Below are 23,189 nucleotides of genomic sequence, written 5' to 3' on the forward strand. Positions count from 1 at the left end.
TAATTTTTTTTTTTTTATTTTTAAACTATAGAGAGGTAAACTTTATTGTTTTCTCCATAAGATTAGAATAGTAAACTTATTATAAATTCAAACAATTACAAGAAAATATTATACTAAAAAACAATGGCCGGCCTTATCGGTAAGAGCGATCTCTTCCAGGCAAATTTTGAGAAGAGTAGTTATAAACATTAACAGTTATAGACTGGAGGCACGAAACTCTGTTCGTTTTTTTTTGAATACATGTAGAGATATCCATACATGCAATAATGTGAATATATAAATGTATAAACACATATATGTATGACGGGAATTTTATGTATTTACTGTTTCCCGTTTCCGACAATTGTTTCGCGTAACAACGTCTCGTACGAGACGAGACACTGCGACACAAAGCGCCGTACTCCCCTGAAGAAGACTTCCGGATGAAGTTGAAGCAATTGTTGGAAATGACAAACGTAACAAGTTCATAAAATTTCCATTATACATATACGAGTGTATATATACATATATATATATATATATATATATACTAGCTGACTCGGCAAACGTTGTTTTTTTTTTTTTTAATTTATTATATTGAAAAATTTGTAAATATATATATCATTGAGGGGTGAAAAATGGATGCACACAAAATTTCATAAAAATCATTTATTGGTGACACAAGAATTTTATATATATATATATCAGTTGGATACCATTTATTGGTGCATATTTAATCGACGATCGACATTTCTTCCACGACTTTCCCAGTAACTTGTCTATCATTTAAATTGCAGGAGCATCAAGTTGGTTTATTCATGTGTAACAAGCGAATTTCTTTCTTAAACATTCATAGAACGGTACGTATTCCTACTTCCTCAAACTGATAACCGTGAAATTGCAATTGTGGATCGCATTTTGTTTAGAGACGGGATCTCATTAAATTTACGGAATATTCAACCTATTCTTAATATTCACTCCATGTGGCGTCCATTATCTCCATGGCTTAAGAGTTTAATGCACATCATATCCCATCTCTAGAATGCTGTATTATGCGCCACTCACGCCATCATTCACGCTCGCTAAATAGAGTAATGACCAGTAGTTTCATCTAATAGCAGAGAGTCATTCGTTCTATTCTGAGGCGTTATTACTATAAATTTTATTGATAAAAATTTATAAATTTAATTTGATAGTCTCGGGAAATTACCAGAGGGAGACTTTGTACAAAAGTCGATTGCTTGGGTACCTCTGTTCCATTTGTGTTTCAACCGTGAAGCAGTTGTGCAGTCTGAAGCATGGCTGTGTTTCGGTTTGAAGGGTTCACCTGAGAGTGCATGGGGGGTATCATGGGCAAAACAGTATACTCTGTTATGTCCATGGTACTGCTCATGTCTATAGACGACGATTACCACTTTCCATCAGGTGGGTCGTCAGCTTGTTTGCTATTCTAAGTTGTATAAAAAAATTTATAAAATTCTTGTATATGTTGAATCCTCTACAGGAATTATAAAATTTCTCTATAAGCTCGTAGACCTTCTTGCAAAACGATTAATTTTATTAAGTCGTTTGTCGTGCGCTTAACTGCCATCATTTCCGGCAGCTGGCGCTGGAAGTGACAACATGAGCCTCAACATGATTTAGTGCCACTCTAAATAATGTCCAATAATATGTTGGAAATATTTCCTTTTTTCCTTATGCTCCTTACGTACTTAATGGGCATTTTAAATGTTTAATAACAGATGTTGATGGATCGAATTAGCAATGAGGAGGTCCTGCTTAGGGTTAAGGAAAAAAGACAAATTATTAGAACTATTGAGGACAGAAGGGGGAAAATGTTGGGACACTTGATACGACACGACGAACTTATGAACATTATAATAGAAGGTAAGATAGAAGGAAGGAGGAGAAGAGGGAGACCGAGACATAGTTACATCAATAACAAACGAAGTAGCGGGCAGAATATAGTAGAAATATATTTGTTCAAATATCAAGCAAATGAGAGAACAAAGATAATATTTTTTAAAAATTTAAAGAAAAATAAACGATATTTTTTTTGCAAAAGAAGTATCCAAAAATAAAAGCAAAAATGAAGGTTTGACTGTATATTCTTGTGTAAATTGTTTCTTGTTATTCATCAGAAAAGTTATATGAAAATTTCATGTACTATTGGAATATTATAACGCCGTACCCTATCAGATGGAAAAGGGTAACTTTCTAACTATTAATAAACCCAACACTACCCCGATTACTCATAAAAAGCTAATAATTCAAATCAGATTTAACTATTGCATTGTTTTGTCACTTTATTTCCAATTGGGAATTTGGTAGCACAAAAGAAAGAGACAAAACATTTCAATTGCTAAAAGAGGTTTATGAGAGGTTTACACAAATTGAACAACTATTTCATAGAAAAATCACTTTCCATTTAAACTTAATCTTGCTTATTAATGTTTGAGTCATAGATTGCTATTTGCTTTTACAGTTAATTGTTTTATATAGTATGATTTTATGTATTTATTATATGAATATATTTATTTATTTAATATTTCTTTTTTTTTATACAACTGAGAATGGCAAACAAGCTGATGGCCCACCTGATGGAAAGTGGTAACCGTCACCTATAGACATGAGCAGTACCATGGACATAACAGAGTATACTGTTTTGCCCATGATACCCCCATGTGTTGCCATTCCTGAGGACTCAGGTGTTATTCCTCTGTACCCAGTAAATTCACGTCATATCCCACCCTTCAAACCGAAACACAGCCATGCAAACACAACTGCTTCACGGTTGAATCACGAATGGGACAGAGGTACCCAAGCAAACGACTTTTGCACAAAGTCTCCCTGCCATAGAATCGATTTTATTTTCACTCTGTACTCAAATATAGAGTTCCATTAATTAAAATTCAAATTATTACTAATATTCTAATTTTTTTTTCAATCTGGATCAAAATATAAAATATTTTTCCATATGCTTTACAAAAGATTAGTTTTTGTAGTTTCTTAAACATTTGACAGACTTGGATTTAGCTGTCTTTGATTTTATAGGCCTCCGTTATCTGTGGTCGTAAGTGCTATACTATATAATACTACTATACGATACCATAAGGATTTCTAAATCATTAATTTATCGATTCTAACATTGCTCTGTGTAGAAATAACAAGCGAATCCGAATTGTTACAATAATGCGCCATTTAATTAAAAGCCGGCCAATTGTCAGACACTGAAATTTAATCTCTAGAAGCTATAATTGTCTTTTGGTTGGAGAATTTGTTGAGTTCCAAGAAGAAATTGTTTCTATGTGATAATAATATATTACCGCGAACAAAAGAAAATCATGTAAATGTATATGATGGATTTTCTGTATTAATGATCAATTCTAATAAGTCAAATTCTACGAATAAGGTGTCAATATTTTACGGACTTTAATACAAGAATATTCAAAGATATTTTTGGATCAATTTCAAAAAAAGTTTAATATAGGTTATCAGTTCGACTGTATTTTAATTTTTGTTTTTTTTTCTTCTTTTTTGTTTGAACGTTGCATAGAATTCAATTTGTTTACTGTAAACAACATTAACAACGGCATTATTCTCGCCATTTGGACAAATAATACATAAATACCAGAGGGAGACTTTGTACAAAAGTCGATTGCTTGGGTACCTCTGTCCCATTCGTGTTTCAACCGTGAAACAGTTGTGTTTGCATGGCTGTGTTTCGATTTGAAGGGTGGGATATGGCGTGAATTTACTGGGTACAGAGGAATAACACCTAAGTCCTCAGGAATGGCAACACATGGGGGGTATCATGGGCGAAACAGTATAGTCTGTTATGTCCATAATACTGCTCATGTCTATAGGCGACGGTTACTACTCTCCATCAGGTGGGCCGTCAGCTTGTTTGCCATTCTAAGTTGTATAAAAAAATACATTTTATCTTCTTTTGAGAACAGTTCTTCAGTGAGATTGCCAAATGAGATTTTTAATTCTCTATTTATTTTGCAAACCAGGCGACTTTTTGTGTTGCACATAAAAACTCGTTTGTTCTTCACCTAAAACGTTTATTCTTCAAGGCAATTGATTGGTGGCATAAAGTAAACAAAAAATCTAATTATCATCTCTAGTAGCAATGTTTAACAGTAACCTTCTTTTTATTTATCAACGTACTAACTGTATCCCGCGGCTTCGCGTGAATCAGTACATGAAGTATCCTATATGCTAAGATTTTTTCATTTTAGTCGATGACAATGGAATGGTAACGCGTTAACGATATATACTGGGAAGGCACCAGTTTTTTTTTTAATGGAACGGTAATACCGCCAGCTCTATCTGTATATACTGGCGGAACACCAGTGAGTGATGATTGGTGAAGATGAAAAAGCAGGTCAATTAGCCCATCGTGACGAATTCAGCGATAAATTGATCACGATGTTTCCAGGGAAAACCGAGTGGAGGTCGACCTAATAGGGTATATTGTTAGCAATGGGGACTAACCGCCCCCATTACTAACAATCCCTTCCTCCCTACTACTACTAAAGGATGATGTAAAGGTATGTGAGTTAGTCCATGGTCATGGATTTCAGAACGATAGTTTCGAGTGAATGTCTTGAGTGAATCCTTTTGTCTATAAATTTCATAGACATTTCCATATTAACGCACACATAAGTGTCGTCGAACTGAGCATAAATTTTCTAAAATTAACATTGCTTCTAAAACATATGTTAAATTTAATAAATTTTGAAGCCAGACACCTGCCGTAGATAAAATAACCTCATTATCTCTTTGAGTTGGATACCCAAATCCCCAGCGCCTAAATTAGTCTAATACCTTAAATTACAGCTAGAGGACGAGTTACGTCCTCCAAATTACAGTGCACTAACTGAAATCACAAAAGTGTACTCGCATTTGCATTAGCGTACAGTCTAGTGCGACCTACGCAGTGTTGCCTCATTTTCCTGATTTATTTGGAGATCCCCTGATTTTATTTGTTAGCGGTAATTTACATTATAAAAAAAGGTAAAAAATACTCTTTCCATTAGATAGTCTTGTTTAATTTAAAAATAAAATCACATACCATTAAAAAAAGAATGAACAAATTATACTAGAATAAGAAATATTTGTTTTGGTTATTTTATTAGAATTATTTTGTTTAATTCCGCTACCGTAAGTATGTGTGTGACTGCCAATTCTCGAAGTTGTAAAGGTAATTACACACATACTAATGGTAGCGGAATTAAACAAAATAATTCTAATCAAATAACCAGTGATATGGACTTCTGCAAGACAACACCTAGTTCAGTAAAATATTTGTTTCTAATATTTTTTTTATATGCTCTAATATTGGTTTTGCACCCAACCCTGTTTGCCTTTTTATACTCGGCCATGAACCGCGACAAGTTTTTCCTTTCTGCTCCATTACTTTATCTTCTTGTTACGGCCTTCAACGTATTTTTTTCCTAAAAACTAATATTGAATAGCGGCTTGTAAATGAATCAATCGATTGTTAAATGTTCTTGAATGACAGATATAAATGTGGAGTGATATGGTGAAACAATAGGTGATGTAACTCGTTTTATAACCTATTTTTTATTGACGAAAATGGAATGGTAACTAACCCGTACGCTTAATATATTTTTTTGTAATGGGTGATAATGGAATGGTAACCCACCCGCGCTAACGGTATATACCGGCGGGGCACCAGTGAAAGATAACAGGTGAGGATGAAGCAGGTCAGTTAACCCATCGTAACTAATTCAACAAGAATTGTTTTCGATGGTTTACAGGGGGAACCACGTAGAGGTCGACCTAATAGGGCATATTGCTAGCAATGGAGCTGTCACATTCCATTGCCAAAAATCCCTTTCCCCCCTATGCTTAATATTAGCTGAATATAAAACTGCCTACTTATTAAATGAGAACTCTATGTTACCTATTCAAAGCACCTGGTGACTTATTGGCGTTATGTTAATTATTAAATTTAATCCGCGTGGAATAATTTGAGTAATTTTTAAACAGTTTTGGTATTCATAAGTTTGCATATATAAACTCAATTTAATATACCAATGAAGATAGCGACATGAGGTGATATAGTCAGATTAGTAGAGGTTGTTTTTTTCGTCGTCCACGTAAACGTGTACAAGGTAAAACATAACCAAGATAAGCTTGTTTGGTTTCTTTTATAAAAGTTAACAAAATCGTATCAAATTGGGCGAAAATATTTTTGACATGCGAGTAAAAATAAAAATTCTCGTCTGGCAACCCTGCCCCCAATTAAACTTGTCTTAAAATGAAAAAGGAGGAGAAATTGGGTTAAGTATGTACCTAAACCTTATGAGATTACATTGTCCAATCGTTTTATTGTTAAAAAAAACCACTCTATATCACTTATCTAAAATACGACTGTATCGACATTTGGGATATCCCCTGGGATCTGCGGGGATCCTTATATCATCGAGGGTAGGTCTCCCTCGGGATAGTTCGATTATGGATTCGTGTGCTCAGACCATTTGAAAATTGTGTGCAAATTGAAATAGTATTACTGCTTAACAGTAGATAGAATTTACCATCTGTCAATTAATTCAAAATTCCAATGTTTGAGTTTATCATGGAAAATATTTTTGAAAATTCTATCTACCAGTGCGAAGCCACGCCGGATCATTGGTCATATAAAAATTTTGCATAATCCGTCCAATTTAATAGCTATTTTAAAGTGAGGGCTGAGTACAGTTTTAATCGGCAGGTCAAAGGAAATGACTAGTAATATGATTTGTTGTATGCAAACTAATAACTAAGCATAGCCTAATAAGGGAAATATCTATATTGATACTATGTATTGTATAAATTTAATATCATATATATATTTACTTATTTATTTAATATTTGTGTATGTTTGTTTTGTTTACATTATTTTTACCTGTACCTTTCCTGCACTACATTACCATTACCCGCCAATTAATTCTCTCTAACTACACTGGGTTGGCTGGAAGAGATCTCTTTTAGAGATAAGTCCTCCCTTGCTAACAATTTATTAAACTAATCGCTGTATCTACTGTTCAAGTGCAATAATAGAATATATTTATACAACCATGGTGGCAAACATTGTACTATAAACCTGTGGACGCCTGTAACACCAAGAATGTCACGCGCACGTACTGAACGTTAAATAACCTTATTAGGCACTTTTTAAAGGACCTCAAAATGTAGACTATATTACGAGGTGAGAGAGAACTCCCGCAGGAATGTCGTATTGGGTTCCCTTGAGGGACTCAATTCAAAAACATTCTTGCGGGAGAAAAAAATGTCTTCACCCATTTCGATATCGCTCGTATTAGTCGAATGTCTATATTGATTTCAATCGAGTTCTTTGTTTCGGTATTATATATTTATCAACTGATATTTAACATATACATAATTGAGCCGATATCTATACATTTACATTGAAATATATAGATATCACTATACCCTGTACTTAATACACAGTATTTTTACGTATTTACAATTATCAACTATCGAAAATCCGGCCCCACATGGAGTATTACTGTCACTTATGGACCGGAGCATCTAAATATCAGCTTGAACCTTTCGACTCGTTGCAACAACGAGCTACGAGAATTGTCGATGATCCCAGGCTTACAAGTGGTATCGAACCCTTAAGTCTTAGGAGACATTTTGCCTCACTCTGCGTATTCTACCGCCTGTACAATGGATTGTGCTCAGAGGAATTGTTCAATATGATGCCCACAGCCACTTTCTACCATCGTACGGCTCGCCATCGACAGGGAGTTCATCCTCATGTCCTACTGCCTTAATGGTCGTGTACTGCGCGGTTTCAAAGATGTTCCCAAAAGACTACAGCATAGGGTTCTTCAAAAGGGGGATAAAGAGGTTTCTTCAGGGTCGGCAACGCACGCGTAATACCTCTGGTATTGCAGATGTTCATAGGCTACGGTAACCACTTACCATCTGGTGGGCCGTATGCTTGTTTGCCACGTCAGTGGTATAAAAAAAAAATATCAACTAATTGGTAGCGTTCCCTCAAAATAATTTAAATATAGATTCGCCCATCCGTAGTATCGATTAAAAGGTTTCCGTAATTTAATCAATTATAATCACATATTTATAAAAGATGCAGGATTCTATACTATCATTAGTATCGATTGTAACAATAGTGAGTTGAAAATAAACGTTATAATCGATTAAATAACGTATAATCGTTATATTTTTCCCACTTCTTACTTTTAATACGATCGATTGTATATATTAATTGATAGTACCTTTATTCTATCAATTAAAAGTATAATTAATCTATATTATTTATGTTTTATATTACTATTATTATTTCAGCCGTTAACTGTCCACTGCTAAACATAAGCCTTCTCCATAAGAGGAGTTTTGCCCTTAGTTGCTACGCTTGGCAGGCGGGTTGGCAACCGCAGTTAAGCTTCTACAGATGTTTTAAGAGGGACGCTGCTGCCTATTCCTTCACCATAAGCTCCTTTGGTCGTCTCTTACGACACCCAGGGGAAAGGAACGGGTGCTCCATTCTATGCTGGGACATACACGATATTTTATATATAATTTTATTATTATTTTTATATAATTTATACTAATTAATTATTATTATTAACAGTATTAATAGCAAAAAGTCAATCATAATTAATCAAATATACATCGTAATCGATTATACTCGTAAATTATTATCAATTAGACAATCGATTGTTAATTATTTGTGGTCCGAATCGAGCTATCGATTAATAATAGGTACTCTATGTTTATTGGACAATATTAGTGTGCGGTACCTATAATTTAATTAGGTCTAAAATTAAATTAATTTATATGTTTAATTAAATTACATCCTACGTCCAGAGCTATGTATGATTTAATTTCCTGCTCGTACTATGAATATCAGTTTACACGTCTACGTAAATTCCATGACGGAAATAATAAATTGGAGATAAATTACATTACACATAACCGTCTCGCAGTGTTGCCATATGCAATTTATTATTTTTCCCCGTATTTCAAATGTTATTTCTCTGAAGTGTTACCTACTCAATTTTTTTTTACTATTGAACGGTCTCGCGATTAATCAAGTTTTACCCAATCACAAACTTTTTTCGTTTTCACTACGTTTTACCAACGTAAACTACGTAACATACAAAAGTGTTATGCTCATGTGTCCTGTAATATTATATTCTATGATTCTATACGGTTTAGTAAGAAATGTAAAATCCTAAGTGAAATAATATACAATTAAACTAAAAATTAAATCATGTTTATTTAAATAAACTTGTTAACAAGCACTTTAAATCGTCATTTTTTAAATCTACTGCAGCGTTCAGAAAGTTGTTATCTGTCGAGAAGAGCTCGCAAGATACTGAACAGTTATATCTCTGTTAACATTATATGTATTTATTTAAATGTACTATGCTAAAATTACATTATCAATGTACATATGTACGTATTGATTACAAATTGATATATCTATATTACCTATATTAATTAAAATTAAATGATAACTATGTAATTTGGCAACACTGCCATTTTAAATATAGGAACTGTGATTGGACGACTGTCATCACCGCTCCAGTGGCGCAATTGGTTAGCGCACGGTACTTATATGACAGTACTAGTGACTAGTGATGCCGTGGTTGTGAGTTCGAGCCTCACCTGGAGCATTATTTTGTTATTTTCCAACCGACTTCAAAAAAAAAAAAAGAGAAAGTCCTCAACTCGGTTGTATGTTTTTTTATTTGTTACTTCATAACTTCTTAAGTTATAAACGGATTTGGAAGATTCTTTTTTTATCTGGAAGTATACACATTCAAATTGGTCCCACAAAAAAGCTCATTAAAATCAATTCGGTACTTTGGTTTTTTAATCAAAATTTCTATTGTACCAATCTGTAAATATATCCTATCAAAAAGAATTTTCCAAATCTTACTTAAATTTACGGAGCTATAAGATTACAAACATAAAAAATACAACTGAATTAAAACCTCTTTCTTTTTGATGTCGGTTGAAAAAAAAAAATTATAAACGGTCACTGTAGCCTATGGACGCCTGCAGCACTAGGGGTGTCACATGCGCGTTGCCGACCCTGAAGAAACCTTAATATACCCTTTTTGAAGAACTCCACACTGTAGTCTCTAGTAACCTTGTTTGTACAAGATATATATATGATATTTTTACTCTGGTACTTTTAAAATATATATAGACAGTCTTATCATTAGTCATCATCATCAGCATTTCAGCTATTATCCGTCCACTGCTGGGCATAGGCCTCCACCATAGACTGCCATAAGGAATGCTCCTGAGCTACCTACATCCACTGACTCCCTGCAAAGCTCGTCACTCTATCTAGTGGTAGAGTCGTTCTATACTGCGTTTACCCGTACGGGATCGCCACTCAAGAACCTTTCTTCCCATTGATTGTCGATTCTTCGAGCTATGTGACCAGCCCGCTGCCACTTCAACTAGCTTATCCGTCGGGGTATGTCGGTTACTTTAGTTCTTTTGCGGTAATCCTCATTTCGGATTCTATCATGCAAAGAAACTCCGAGCATAACCCTCTCCATAGCCCGCTTAGTAATTTGACCATTTGTCTAAAAGAATAATTGCTTAACGAACACGTTTTCACAATACATAGTCCCAATTTGTTAATTATCTCTCGGGCAGACAATTGATAGAACGGTAGGTACTGTTTACAAAATAATCAATTCTGCGGCTATCGTTTGTGTTGGCGGAGTTTTTTGTGTCAAGGATTTGAAGAGCTGCAATCTCTTAATTGGTCTAGTGTTTAAGTTATCATGATATTATTTATCAATCAATCAAATTGTTCTTTTTCAATCAATTGTTATTGATGACCTCCGTAGCGCAGTGGTGGGCGCGGTGGCTTTGTGTTAATTAGGTGCCGGCTGGATTCCCGGTATAGCCAATTAAGGAAAATCCTTTTCTTTTTTTTTTAAATTTACACAGGATAAATAGTGAAAGTAAAATAAAGTAGAGTCACCTGAAATTGTGAAATCAGGTATGCGAGCCATATTTTAAATTCAAATTCAAGTTATCTTTATTTAAATAGACTTATTTACGAGCACTTTTAAATCGTAACCTTTTTATATATATATATATATTTTTATATATATATATATATATATATATATATATATATATATATATATATATATATATATATATATATAAATCAAAGTATGCAGTAAAGATAAGCATCATTACGAATCATTATGAATTGTTTATTTCTTTTCAAATATAAGAATTTTGAATCGTTTTATTTTCTCGATTTGAAAATATTATATATACCTATAATAATAAAGTCAACAGTATCTTGAATATGTTTGGAAATAAATTAGTTAATCCTCGCGTAAGAATACTTGCCGACAGGATTAGGTCATTATAAGTAATTAAATTTTTATTTTTAAATAACAATTTTATTCACTTAAAAAGGTTTGCTGGAAGAAATCTTGAAATTAGAAATAAACTCGCCTTTGTACATTACGTTTAAAATTCATTTTTCTTAACTGTTTACAATAAAGAAAAATTATTTGTATTTACATAGTTATCAAGTACACTTAGTAATAAAAAATGGACACATATTGCTTGAAATAAATAAATAAGTTAAATTAAATATACTTTCTCCTATATTTTTACTCTAATTAAATATAGAGACACTATGTTTATATAATATAAATATCAAATATATACTATATACAAATATATACATACCATAGAGATTTTTTTACACATCAATTCTTTCCTGTATATTGAACAAAAAAAAAAGCATAAAAGGTTCTTTTAATGTCGGCAAAGCGTACCTAATGTTCTAGAGCGTATTGTAACCATTCTCCTAATGGGATGGAAAATTAATGGTAATTCCGCTATCCGTGTGCGCTGCCGGGACATCAGTGAGGAATAGTAGATGAGAAGGAAGTTAGGTCATTTGATCCATTGTAATTAATTCACTAGTAATTAGAATAGTCTCCATGACCAACCTTTCATCCCCCTCTCTTTTTATGCAATTTAGAATGGCAAACAAGCTGACGGCCCACCTGATGGAAAGTGGTAACCGTCGCCTATAGAGATGAGCAGTACTATGAACATAACAGACTATATTGTTTCGCCCATGATACCCCCCATGTGTTGCCATTTCTGAGGGCTCAGGTGTTATTTCTCTGTACTTTGTAAATTTAGTGCTATATCCCACCCTTCAAACCGAAACACAGCCATACAAGCACAACTGCTTCACGGTAGAAACACGTATGGGACAGAGGTGCCCAAGCAAACGACTTTTGTACAAAGACGCTCTCTGGTGACTCTACAGTAATCCTTTTTTTTATTAAAAAATAAAACGGTAACTACGTATCCGCTAAGTTCACTAACGGGGCACCAGTAACGGATGATGGTAAGTGAGGATAAAAGCAGGTCAATTGGCTCATCATGACGAATTCAACAAGAAATAACTATAATAGTTTCCAAGGGGAACGGCATGGAGGTCCACCTGTTAGGGTATATTGCAATGGTGGTGTTAGATCACATTATTAATAATCCCCTTCCCCCGCACCCCCTCTCACGTCAACTGTTTCTTTTTATAGATGATAATGGATCGGTAACATGTGCCTGTGCTAACGGTATATACTGGCGGGGCACCAGTGAGGGATGATAGGTGACGATGAAAACAGGTCGTGACGAATTCCACTAGAATTAACCACGATGGTTTCCAGGGAGAACCGCGTGGAGGTTGACCTGATACGGTAAATTGCTGGTAATGAGTCAGCTAGAACCCATTACTAACAATCTTTTTCCGCCCACATTAACTGTTTACCATCATATGGTCCGTATGTATATCTACCATGAATACAGCGTAGAAAAATATTTCTATTTCAATAAAGGAATCGACGGGATAACGTTATAATTTATCAATTCTTAATTTTTCCGATACAATATAACTTGGAACTTGTATATCTTATTTGGCTCGAGATGAGGGTAGCTATTGTTGGCCAGTGAATGCTGATGGGTTTTTGATAGCCATTCATTGTGCTTACGGCGAGAGTGACGATAGAAGCAATTCTAAAAGCTTACACATACCAATATAAAATCCAATTCAAAGTAAAAACATGTTTTCACATCATTTCCGTTCAATTCACTTTGAATTCCCACTTATTTAACACACGATCTCCGTAAATTTTGTTCTATGTTTTAAGTTACTTACCAAAACAGGAGGTTGTTAGTTTTTTTTTTGTTTTTTATTTTTGTGTGATTACGTTCCGAATCAAAAATCAATTCAAAACCAATTTTGATAATTATTTATTGGCATAATAATAAGATTTTAATGTAATAAATAGCTGTTTAACTTACTTGTAATTAGATTGAGAAAGCTCGACTAGTTTTGGGATCAATTCGTGATCCTTATCCATGAGTGGATGAGACGCGAGCGAGAGCCTGACTGTATGCTTACGAAACTTTTAACATTAAAAATTATAAATAAAAATTTTAAGGATATAATAAAAGGTTAATGTTCGTTTCATGTGTGTTCTGGTCTTCTCCATTATTCCAAATATTTTTTTGAAAATTGAGAAATAATTGCGACGTTGCCACACTTCAATAAACAAAATGAACGCTCTTAAAATAATAATAACACTGGACATATTGCACAGCGCCATCTAGTGTCGAACCAACTAGGGGCTCTACCATGAAATTATATTTAGAATTTTCAGATTCAATTTCGTGTTTTTGTTTATACCGAAATCGGTCCAGTAAATTGAGCTTAACATTTCGTTTATTATAAATCCTATAATATGATACATCCAAATGAACGATATTTTGACATTTTAAATATTTTTTAAACAGTATATATTATGTAATTTTATTATCAAATTTTTACTTCATTGGGCCCCGAAATTTCGGAAAACATTTCATGGTAGACCCTAAGGACTTCTACTATGGATACTAGGTATTCAAACCGTTCAAGTACTTTGTGCAAGTCCTTAGATTTTCAAGTGGGCTTGAAATATCATTAACATCGTTTGTATTCCTTTCAAGAATCTTGAAATATTAACATAAACTTTAACAACATCGTTTTAGAATGAAATTTAAAATGGTAATCCAGCACGCTTTAGTATTATTCGTTTTAGTTGCTGTACACTGTGCATTTGTTTCGTAATGAAAGTGTGCCTTTGAAAGACCAATAACCCAGCGTGGGAACACTTGAATATTCATTTTATAGTCATACCGCCTACTGTACAATGTTACGAGTACTTAGTATTTATTTAGTGGATATACTCAGAATAGAAATAGACAAAAAGTTTTATATATATATAACAGGAATTTCATAAACTATGTATATTATTTTGACTTCATTCGGAAGTCTTCAAAGGGCGTATGAAGCTTTGCGTCACAGCGTCACACAGGGGGCAAACGAGCCTGCGACTCATCTAATGGTAAGTGACTACCGCCGCCCATGACCACCCGCAATATCAGAGGCATTGCAGGTGTGCTGCCAGCCTTTTAAAAAGGAATATGCTCTTTTCTTGAAGGTTATAATGTTGTATCGGTTCGGAAATACTGCTGCTGGAAGTCGATTCCAAAGAGTGGTTGTATATGGAAGAAAGTGCCTTAAAAAACGCACGGACATTCGTCACAGTATGGGGGAAAGGGATTGTTTGTAACGGGATCAAATAGCCCCGTTACTAGCAATATACCCTGTCAGGTCGAACTCCACATGGTTCCCCCTGGAAACCATTGTGTTTAATTCTAGTTGAATTCGTCAGGTTGGGCTACCTGATCTGCTTTCATCCTCATCTGTCATCTTTCACTGGTACCCCGCCAGTGTATACCGATAGCGCAGGCGGGGTTACCATTCCATTATCACTCATTAAAAAAAATTCGTCACAATATACGTCACAGCTGCAGTCCGACGATAGACCAATATTTGAATATAATTTTTTTTTAATGGATGATAATGGAATGGTAGCCCCACTTGCAACACACACTGGTTAAAGACTTTTGTCTTTAAAGTTGTCAAATAAGTCATTAAAATTCGTTTCTGTAGCTTATGTCAGAAAAAGACAAAGAGAAAACGATGAGCTGCTCTATAGCTAATCAACGATCTCTTCGCCTGCGCTATCGGTATACGCTAGCTGGACACCAGTGAGGGGTGATAGGTGAGGATGAAACAGGTCAGTTAGCCCACCGTGACGAATCTAACAATAAGTCAATCACGATGGTTTCCACGGGAAACCACGAGGAAGTCGACCTGACAGGGTATATTGTTAGCAATGGGGCTACTAATCCCAATTACTAACAATCTCCTCTCCCCCCATTTGAACTACCAGAGAGAGAAACTTTGTACAAAAGTCGATTGCTTGGGTACCTCTGTTCCATTCGTGTTTCTACCGTGAAGCAGTTGTGTTTCGGTTTGAAGGGTGGGATATGGCGTGAATTTACTGGGTACAGAGGAATAACACCTGAGTCCTCAGGAATGGCAACGCATGGGGGGTATCATGGGCGAAACAGTGTACTCTGTTATGTCTATGGTACTGCTCATGTCTATAGGCGACGGTTACCACTGTCCATCATGGGCCGTTAGCTTGTTTGACATTCTAAGTTGTATAAAAAAAAAAGTAATTAATTCTTCCAATCATATCTTAGTTTATCTTCGGAATGAATGGACATGGGGACACATTACATCCTTATCCATTACCAACGGGAAAAAGTGTGATGCTATCAGTATTAAGTGTAAACTCACCTCTCTGAGTCCATGGTGAATGTTCAATGATCCAGTTTAGCGGTGATATCTGAAACGAAAGATACATTATTTAATCGTTATTTTTACAATCAATCTATCTTCATACTATATTATTTAAAGAGTAGGTAGGAAAGACTGTATGCCAAAGGTCGACCTCCAAAATGGTCGCGGTTTCCCCTAACTTGGTGAAATCCATTGTGGTTAATTTGGTGAATCTGCCACTATGGGCCAACTGACCTGTTTTCATCCTCACTGGTGCCTCGCGTATACCGATAACGCAGGTAGGGTTACCATTTCATCTTCATTCATACCACAGCCATACAAGAACAGCAGAGGGGAAAGGAATGGCGACTGAGAATCCCATTGCTAGCAATATACCCAACCAGGTCGACCTCCACGCGATTCTCCCTGGAGACTATCATGGCTAAGTCCTGATGAATTGCTATGGCTAACTGACCTGTTTTCATTCTCATCTATCACCCTTCACTGGTGCACCGCCAGCGTATCCCATTAACATAGGCGGGGTTACCATACCATTTTCACCCATCATACAAGAACAGCTGCTTGGTGGCAGAAACACAAGTAGAATATTGGTACGCGTGCAGATGCCAACTCATCATCATCATATCAGCCTTTAACTGTCCGCTGCTGGACAGCCTGAAAAGCCTACCCCCTTGAGAAGGTTTTGCCAATACTTGCCATAGTTGGCAGCCGGATTGGCAACCGCAGTTAGGTATTGGAGATGTTTTAAGAAAGAAAGAAATAATTTAATCAAAGAAGCTTAAGAGGGACGTTGCTGCCCATTCCTCGTCCTCCCTTAGTCACCTCTTACGCCACCCACGTGAAAGGAAGGGGTGGCCTATTCTAAGCCGGGATCACACGGCGATGACACGAAGATGCCAACTACTTGTAGTTTCCTTTTTATTTTACTTTTTTTTACTTTTAATACTCGTAAAATAGCAAAACATCTGAGCTAATATAGTTTAAAGACGGTATTGAGAATGGTTTTTATTTTTAAAGTAAATAAAAAGAGATAAGTAACAATTTTAAAGTGACATCGACAGAACAGGGAGCAATTTTCTAAACTGTCCACTACAACTACAACTTCTTACTGGAACTTTGTGTTAGGAATCGATTTTGTGCTCAATTGAAACCGCTTTGACTCGCTTCAAGTGACAGGCGGAAGCGTTAGAGTTGAAGGTAACATTTTTCGGCTGTTTCTTTAGGATATCTTTTCAGTGTGACTGATTGATTATACATAGTACAAAATTAATATCTTTGTCGTCGTTATAACAAGTCTTGCACTTTCACAAACAAACAAACATTATATAATATACGTATATATGTATTTATATATATTATTAAGTCACCCAATATGTAAGTTAAAGTTACACACAAAATATAAAATACTTATTTAAAAGAACTTAAAGTTTTTAACCGACTTCTAAAAGGGGGTTCTCGATTCGGTTGTACATATTTTTTTATGATTGTTACCCCATAACTCCGTCGGTTCTAGACCGATTTTGAATAACATTTTTTTTTTATCTGAAAGGAATTTTTACTTACAGATTGGCCCCATATTTTTTTTATTAAAATTGATCCAGTAGTTTGGAACTTAATTAAATAAAAAAAGTTATTCTTTCACATTTAAAGTCAGTTTTTTTTTATAGGACTCAATCTTTAATTATAGAATAAAATAAAAACAAAAAATACAGCCTACAAAATATCTATTTAGTATCTTTAAATGGTTTATTTAGTACATAATAGCGAAATAACGCCAAAGATTGAAGAGAATTATGTAAACAAAAACGTTACTATAAATACAAGTATTTAAATACATTCTATAAGTAATTTAAAATCTTTGAAAAATTTGTACTATTCGAATTTTGTACTAATTTTGTATTTTTTTTTAATTTTTTCTATTTATTTATTTATTTATAATACAATATAATATCAACGGATCCCGTTAACTTCTATCACTTATACCAAGCGTTAGTGTGGCGAAGTTGGACAGACGGAGATAAAACAATGGCCCATGAAAGAACATAAGCGATCGGAACTAATCGCAAGTAACAGAGGGCTTTATAGGTTTCCATTTTCTACTTAGAATTAATAGATTGTCCGGGTCAGGAGCAAATGCTCAGAACAACTTTTACAGCGAGGGTTTTATATCTTAGATTAACGACTACATTTAAAGCTAAGAATGACCTACTACCTTTTTATTCGATTACGAATAGGATAAAAAATTAAATTTAGCTTTTATAAATGTTCAACTATGACAGTTTTTTTTTCCAATATTATTTGGTTCGTATTGGGAGATGAGTATTTAGCTTAACCGTCTTAGTTGACTTAAGCTGCGATTTGATACAGCATAAATCTCTAATAGCTATTTAATTCTTGCACGCGTAATTTATTTTGATAGTGCTTCGGGTGCTTATTTTTCACAGCTACTATTATAGTTTAGTCAATACATCAGAAGGTTTCTTTTTTAATGGATAAAAATGAAATGGCAGCCACGTTTGCGCTATCGGTATACGCTGGCGGAGCACCAGTGAGGAATGTGGAGTGGAGGAGTGACGATGAAGGCGAATTTATTTATTTAAAGATTCATTCTTCAAAAGGGGAGTAAAAAGGTTTCTTCAGGGTCGGCAACGCGCGCGTGATATTGATATTGCAGGCGTTCATAGGCTACGGTAACCGTTTACCATCAGGTGGGCCGTATGCTTGTTTGCCACCTTAGTGGTATAAAAAAAATTAAACTTTAATGCACAATGAAACTATGTATGTTTATTGAATTAAGGTTCACTTTCGAATATCAATTTAAGGTGCAATAAAACACACGTCTTTACTGGAGTGGATATATTTTCAACTAACTTCAATTTAATAACATTGTTGTTTTTAAACTTACGGCGGCGAGACATTAGTAATAGAATTTTTATATAGACATTAAAGCTTATCAGTGTTTGTTTCTATTGTTGATGTTATAAGTATATTACTTTTTTTATACAACTTAGAATGACAAACAAGCTGACAGCCCACCTGATGGAAAGTGGTAACCGTCGCCTATAGACATGAGCAGTACCATGGAAATAACAGAGTATACTGTTTCGCCCATGATACCTCCCATGCGTTGCCATTCCTGAGAACTCAGGTGTTATTCCTCTGTACCCAGTAAATTCACGCCATATCCCACCCTTCAAACCAAAACACAGCCATGCAAACACAACTGCTTCACGGTTGAAACACGAATGGGACAGAGGCACCCAAGCAATCGACTTTTGTACAAAGTCTCCCTTCGGTCATTATTGTTTAATTCACCACAATGACAACTAACCTCGTTGGATCCTCATCTATCATCATTCACTATTGCCCCGCCTACCTATACCGATAACGTAGGCAGCAATACGCGCAATCACTTCATTTTCATCAATTAAAAAAAATAAACACCTTAGTCTTCTGGACTGCCGACGTATGAGCAGCACCATTAGTGACATAGTGCATATTATGATTAAGCATGAGTTCCGTGTAGTCCCGGCATAGAATAGGCCACCCCTTTCTTTCCCGTGGGTGTCGTAAGAGGCGACTAAAGAGGGCGAGGAATAGGCAGCAGCGTTCCTGTTAAAACATCTCCAAAGCCTAAATTAAAAGTATATATATATATATATATATATTAATAATAAACTGCGGAAAACAAACTATCATAAAATAAATAAAGTCAATGAAGAAACCGATAATCTTTCTGCTTGTCGTTTGAAAGCGTGACAGCTACTGGCAAAATATAATAAAATGGGGGACCGATCCGATATCTATATATTGTTCAACAGTGGACAGTTATAGGATATACTGATGAATGAATAAGTATACTTTCAATATATGCATTATACAGTATATAAACATTTACTAAAATATATAGATATATTTCAACTAAAATATATAGATATTGTTATATTTTTTTAATTATTTATTAAGCAACTGTTGAACATTTTACAAACACAACGATACAATTGTATAAGTAGAGTAAGGCGGTCTTATTGCTGAGAGCAATCTTTTCAAGACAACCTTAAGGTAAAGGACTAATTGTTGTACAAAGTTGGTATGATAGTACTGTATAATTAAAAAATGTGTGCATCTTTTGCAAATTAAAAGTATATAAAAGTAATATATATATATATATATATATATATATATATATATATATATATATATATATATATATATATATATATATATATATTAATCAAACAAAATTATATTTCAAATTATGTACCTAATACTAGGATATATATTAATAATTATAGGCGAGGAATACAAGGAAAACAAACTAAATTAAAAGTATATATATATATATATATATATAATTATATAAATACATAAATAAATAATGCCAATTTTTGAAATGAAGAAACAATCAGATAGAGAAAATAATCTTTCACTTGTCGTTTGAAAGCATCAATGGATTTTATACTTCTAATGACAACCGGCAATAATATAATAAAATGGGTAATATGGATACCGATCCGATATCTATATATTGGGTTCCTCGGAACATTGAGACGAAAAAAGGTCATCACCCATTTCGATATCGCCCATATCAGTTGGATATTCATTTTCGTATATGTTAAATATCTGCCATCCAATATTATTTTTTGGACAACAAACTTTCAATATATTTGTTATTGGACCAGTATATAAATATTTTAATTAAAATATATAGATATCGTTATATTTTTTTAATTATTTATTATTTCAGCCCTTAACTGTCTACTGTTGAACATAAGGGGAGTTTTGCCAGTAGTTGCCACTGGCAAACTGGATGGCAACCGCAGTTAGGCTTTTACAGATGTTTTAAGAAGGACGCTGCTGCCCATCCCTCCACCATAAGCTCTCTTAGTCGCCTCTTTCGACACCCACGGGCATCTCAGTTTAATATTCCCTTTGCAAAGCTAACTACATCAACATGTTGTCTATATTTCTCCAGCTTTTTTTTTTTACACAGATATAACTTTTTTACGGCCTCATGAAAAAAAGCAAAGGAAGGGTGGCCCATTCTATGCCGGGACCATATGCCAATTGTTATATCACCTACCTCTAATTATGATATCTACAGTGTTATTGATGTCTGTCGATGACCACTGTCACTTCTCATCAAACCACCCATAAGGTTGTTTGCCAATCCCATTAACATAAAAAAGAAATCTCGAGCCATTTGACATAAATAGAACATATCAAAATGTAAAGTGGATCAGATAATTCAATAACCGATGGGAACGAATTTAACCGAGTTTCCACAGGCGAACTTCGCAGTTAAAGTGATTTATACGCAAAACCGTGTGAAAATGTATTGTAAACTGATCAATGATTAATAATAATGTGTGATCTCACACCGATAGTGTTACTTTGTAACAGATATATGCGTTTATGTGAGAAATTCAATTTTTTATAACTGAGCGTAATTATTTTTTTAACTGAATAAAATTAACAGCCAAACTTAAGTAAGTTAGGATGGGAAACATTATTATAAATTCTGCATATGGCCAAACTTTATATACGAAGAAAAGAAGAATATATGAAAGATAAATAAAATACCAAAAGGGAGGGTAAAATAAGATTTTATTTATTACATTTTTTTCTATTATATATTTTATTAATTTTATTTCAAACTTTAAAAAGTAGCAACGATTTCTAAAATCAGAATATTTTGTATCTTCGCTATAGAGATAAAAAACATGATATTTAGTATATACATATTTTAGATAATAATAACTAAATTTACTCCCTTAATAGCTACTTATAAGTTTAAGTATCTAAACACCATATTATCTTTACTTAGACAATCCATAAGATTAATTCGTTCCACTAGACAACTTTATCTGACGATACTCAATTATTAAATTCACTCTTATTATCTCAAACGTAGAGTAGACAATACATTGATGATTAGATAGTGATCGACAATGATATAAATATCTAATGTTCAATATTGATCTTTGCTCGCCTTTATTTACTGACACCGTGGTGCTAGATCTAATGTTGGCAACTTGTAGGGTGGTACAATATAGAAGCTGTAGCTGTTTACCTGTATTTTTAAGTCACTTCCAAAAAATACAGAGGTTCCCAAATTATCTCATTTTTGTAGCTATAGTATCTAATATGTATGTAACATATCTATCACGCTTATCTGATTATATCGTTGACAATTTTTTTTTTAATCTATAATGTGTACTTTATATACATACTACTTTTATTAATTTTGAGACGATTAAAGCTTTTCTTTTTCTTTTCTAAAACTTTCTTTTAAAAAAACTACCTTTTTTTTATTTAGAGCATGCACACATGCTACAAATAAAATAAAGATAGAAATACAATCCGCTTGGGGTTTACCTGTTCCTAATATACATACTTATATTTGCATTTTCGATTATTTTGCCAATAGGCACTTTCTTCCACGCACAACCACTCTTTGGAATCAACTTCCAGCAGCAGTATTTCCAAACCGATACAACAACATAACCTTCAAGAAAAGAGCATATTCCTTTTTAAAAGGCCGGCAGCACACCTGCAATGCCGTTAGTGTTGTGGGTGATTATGGACGGCGGTAGTCACTTACCACCAGGTGAGCCGCATGTTCGTTTGCCCCCTGGTTGTAAAAAAAATTGTAAGATTTTACTTATAAATATAGATACACGATTCCATTTTCTAAATTCAAATGATTAAGATCAAAAACAGAATTATGACAATAGGTTTAGTTTACGAAGACCTCGCATAAGATACAAAAAATACATTCCAATTTAGAACGTTTATCGTGAATCTGAAATCGTTGTGTGGAAAAAAAGTGAAAAGCTTGTAACTCACACCACACAGCAAAATAGACATCGTGACCAGAACAGTGTATTGTCGGTCACGGCGACGGGTTCGATACCCGGGAAACCAGACACTCTGGTTCTCCGCACCGAGGGTAGATGGATTTATGGAACATCAGTTAACTTTATCTTAAGTTATGGTATTTCTAAATGTATAAGTAATACTGCTTCGTAAAAAATAGCGATTTAAACTTGACAAAATTATCAATGGCCAGTTATAATTTGCTATTTTAAAATAAGAATAACGTTTATTCATTTTAAAATAAGAATAACGGAATATCGTTATTTTTATTTTAAAATGAACAAAACGCACTCATAAACAATGGAATTTTTCAAAGACAATATATTTAAAATGTTTGAATTTAGAACACGAAATCATGAATCTAGACTTGTATTATGATTTTCTACTGCAATAAATAGTTCTTTGCACGGCAAAGAAAAAGTTCGAACGTCTCGAAATAAATGTGGGTCCAACACAAGTACACGCTCGATCGCAGAAAGAATTATCACCATTGTTTTATAAGATATCGCGTAATTTACAAAAAATATGGCTGCATTAAGAATCTTCTCCTTTGGGAAGCCAC

At 34.1% G+C, this 23,189-nt stretch overlaps 1 protein-coding gene and 1 non-coding gene across 2 annotated transcripts in view; one reads left to right on the plus strand and one right to left on the minus strand.

The window, feature by feature from the left end:
* LOC113522757 (uncharacterized) overlaps positions 1–23,189 on the minus strand; it is a 216,739-nt gene that overhangs the window by 32,794 nt on the left and 160,756 nt on the right. The window contains exon 3 of the mRNA XM_026908565.3: positions 15,746–15,794. Coding sequence (XP_026764366.1) covers positions 15,746–15,759 — 14 coding nt within the window. The 5' untranslated portion in view covers positions 15,760–15,794. The remainder of the gene's footprint in view (positions 1–15,745; positions 15,795–23,189) is intronic.
* Trnai-uau (transfer RNA isoleucine (anticodon UAU)) lies at positions 9,568–9,662 on the plus strand. The gene is made up of 2 exons: positions 9,568–9,605; positions 9,627–9,662. It is a non-coding gene; the product is annotated as a tRNA-Ile (tRNA).

Source organism: Galleria mellonella, unplaced genomic scaffold (genome assembly GCF_026898425.1).
Source record: "Galleria mellonella isolate WM207_F2 unplaced genomic scaffold, CSIRO_AGI_GalMel_v1 utg803, whole genome shotgun sequence".
NCBI lineage: Eukaryota > Metazoa > Arthropoda > Insecta > Lepidoptera > Pyralidae > Galleria > Galleria mellonella.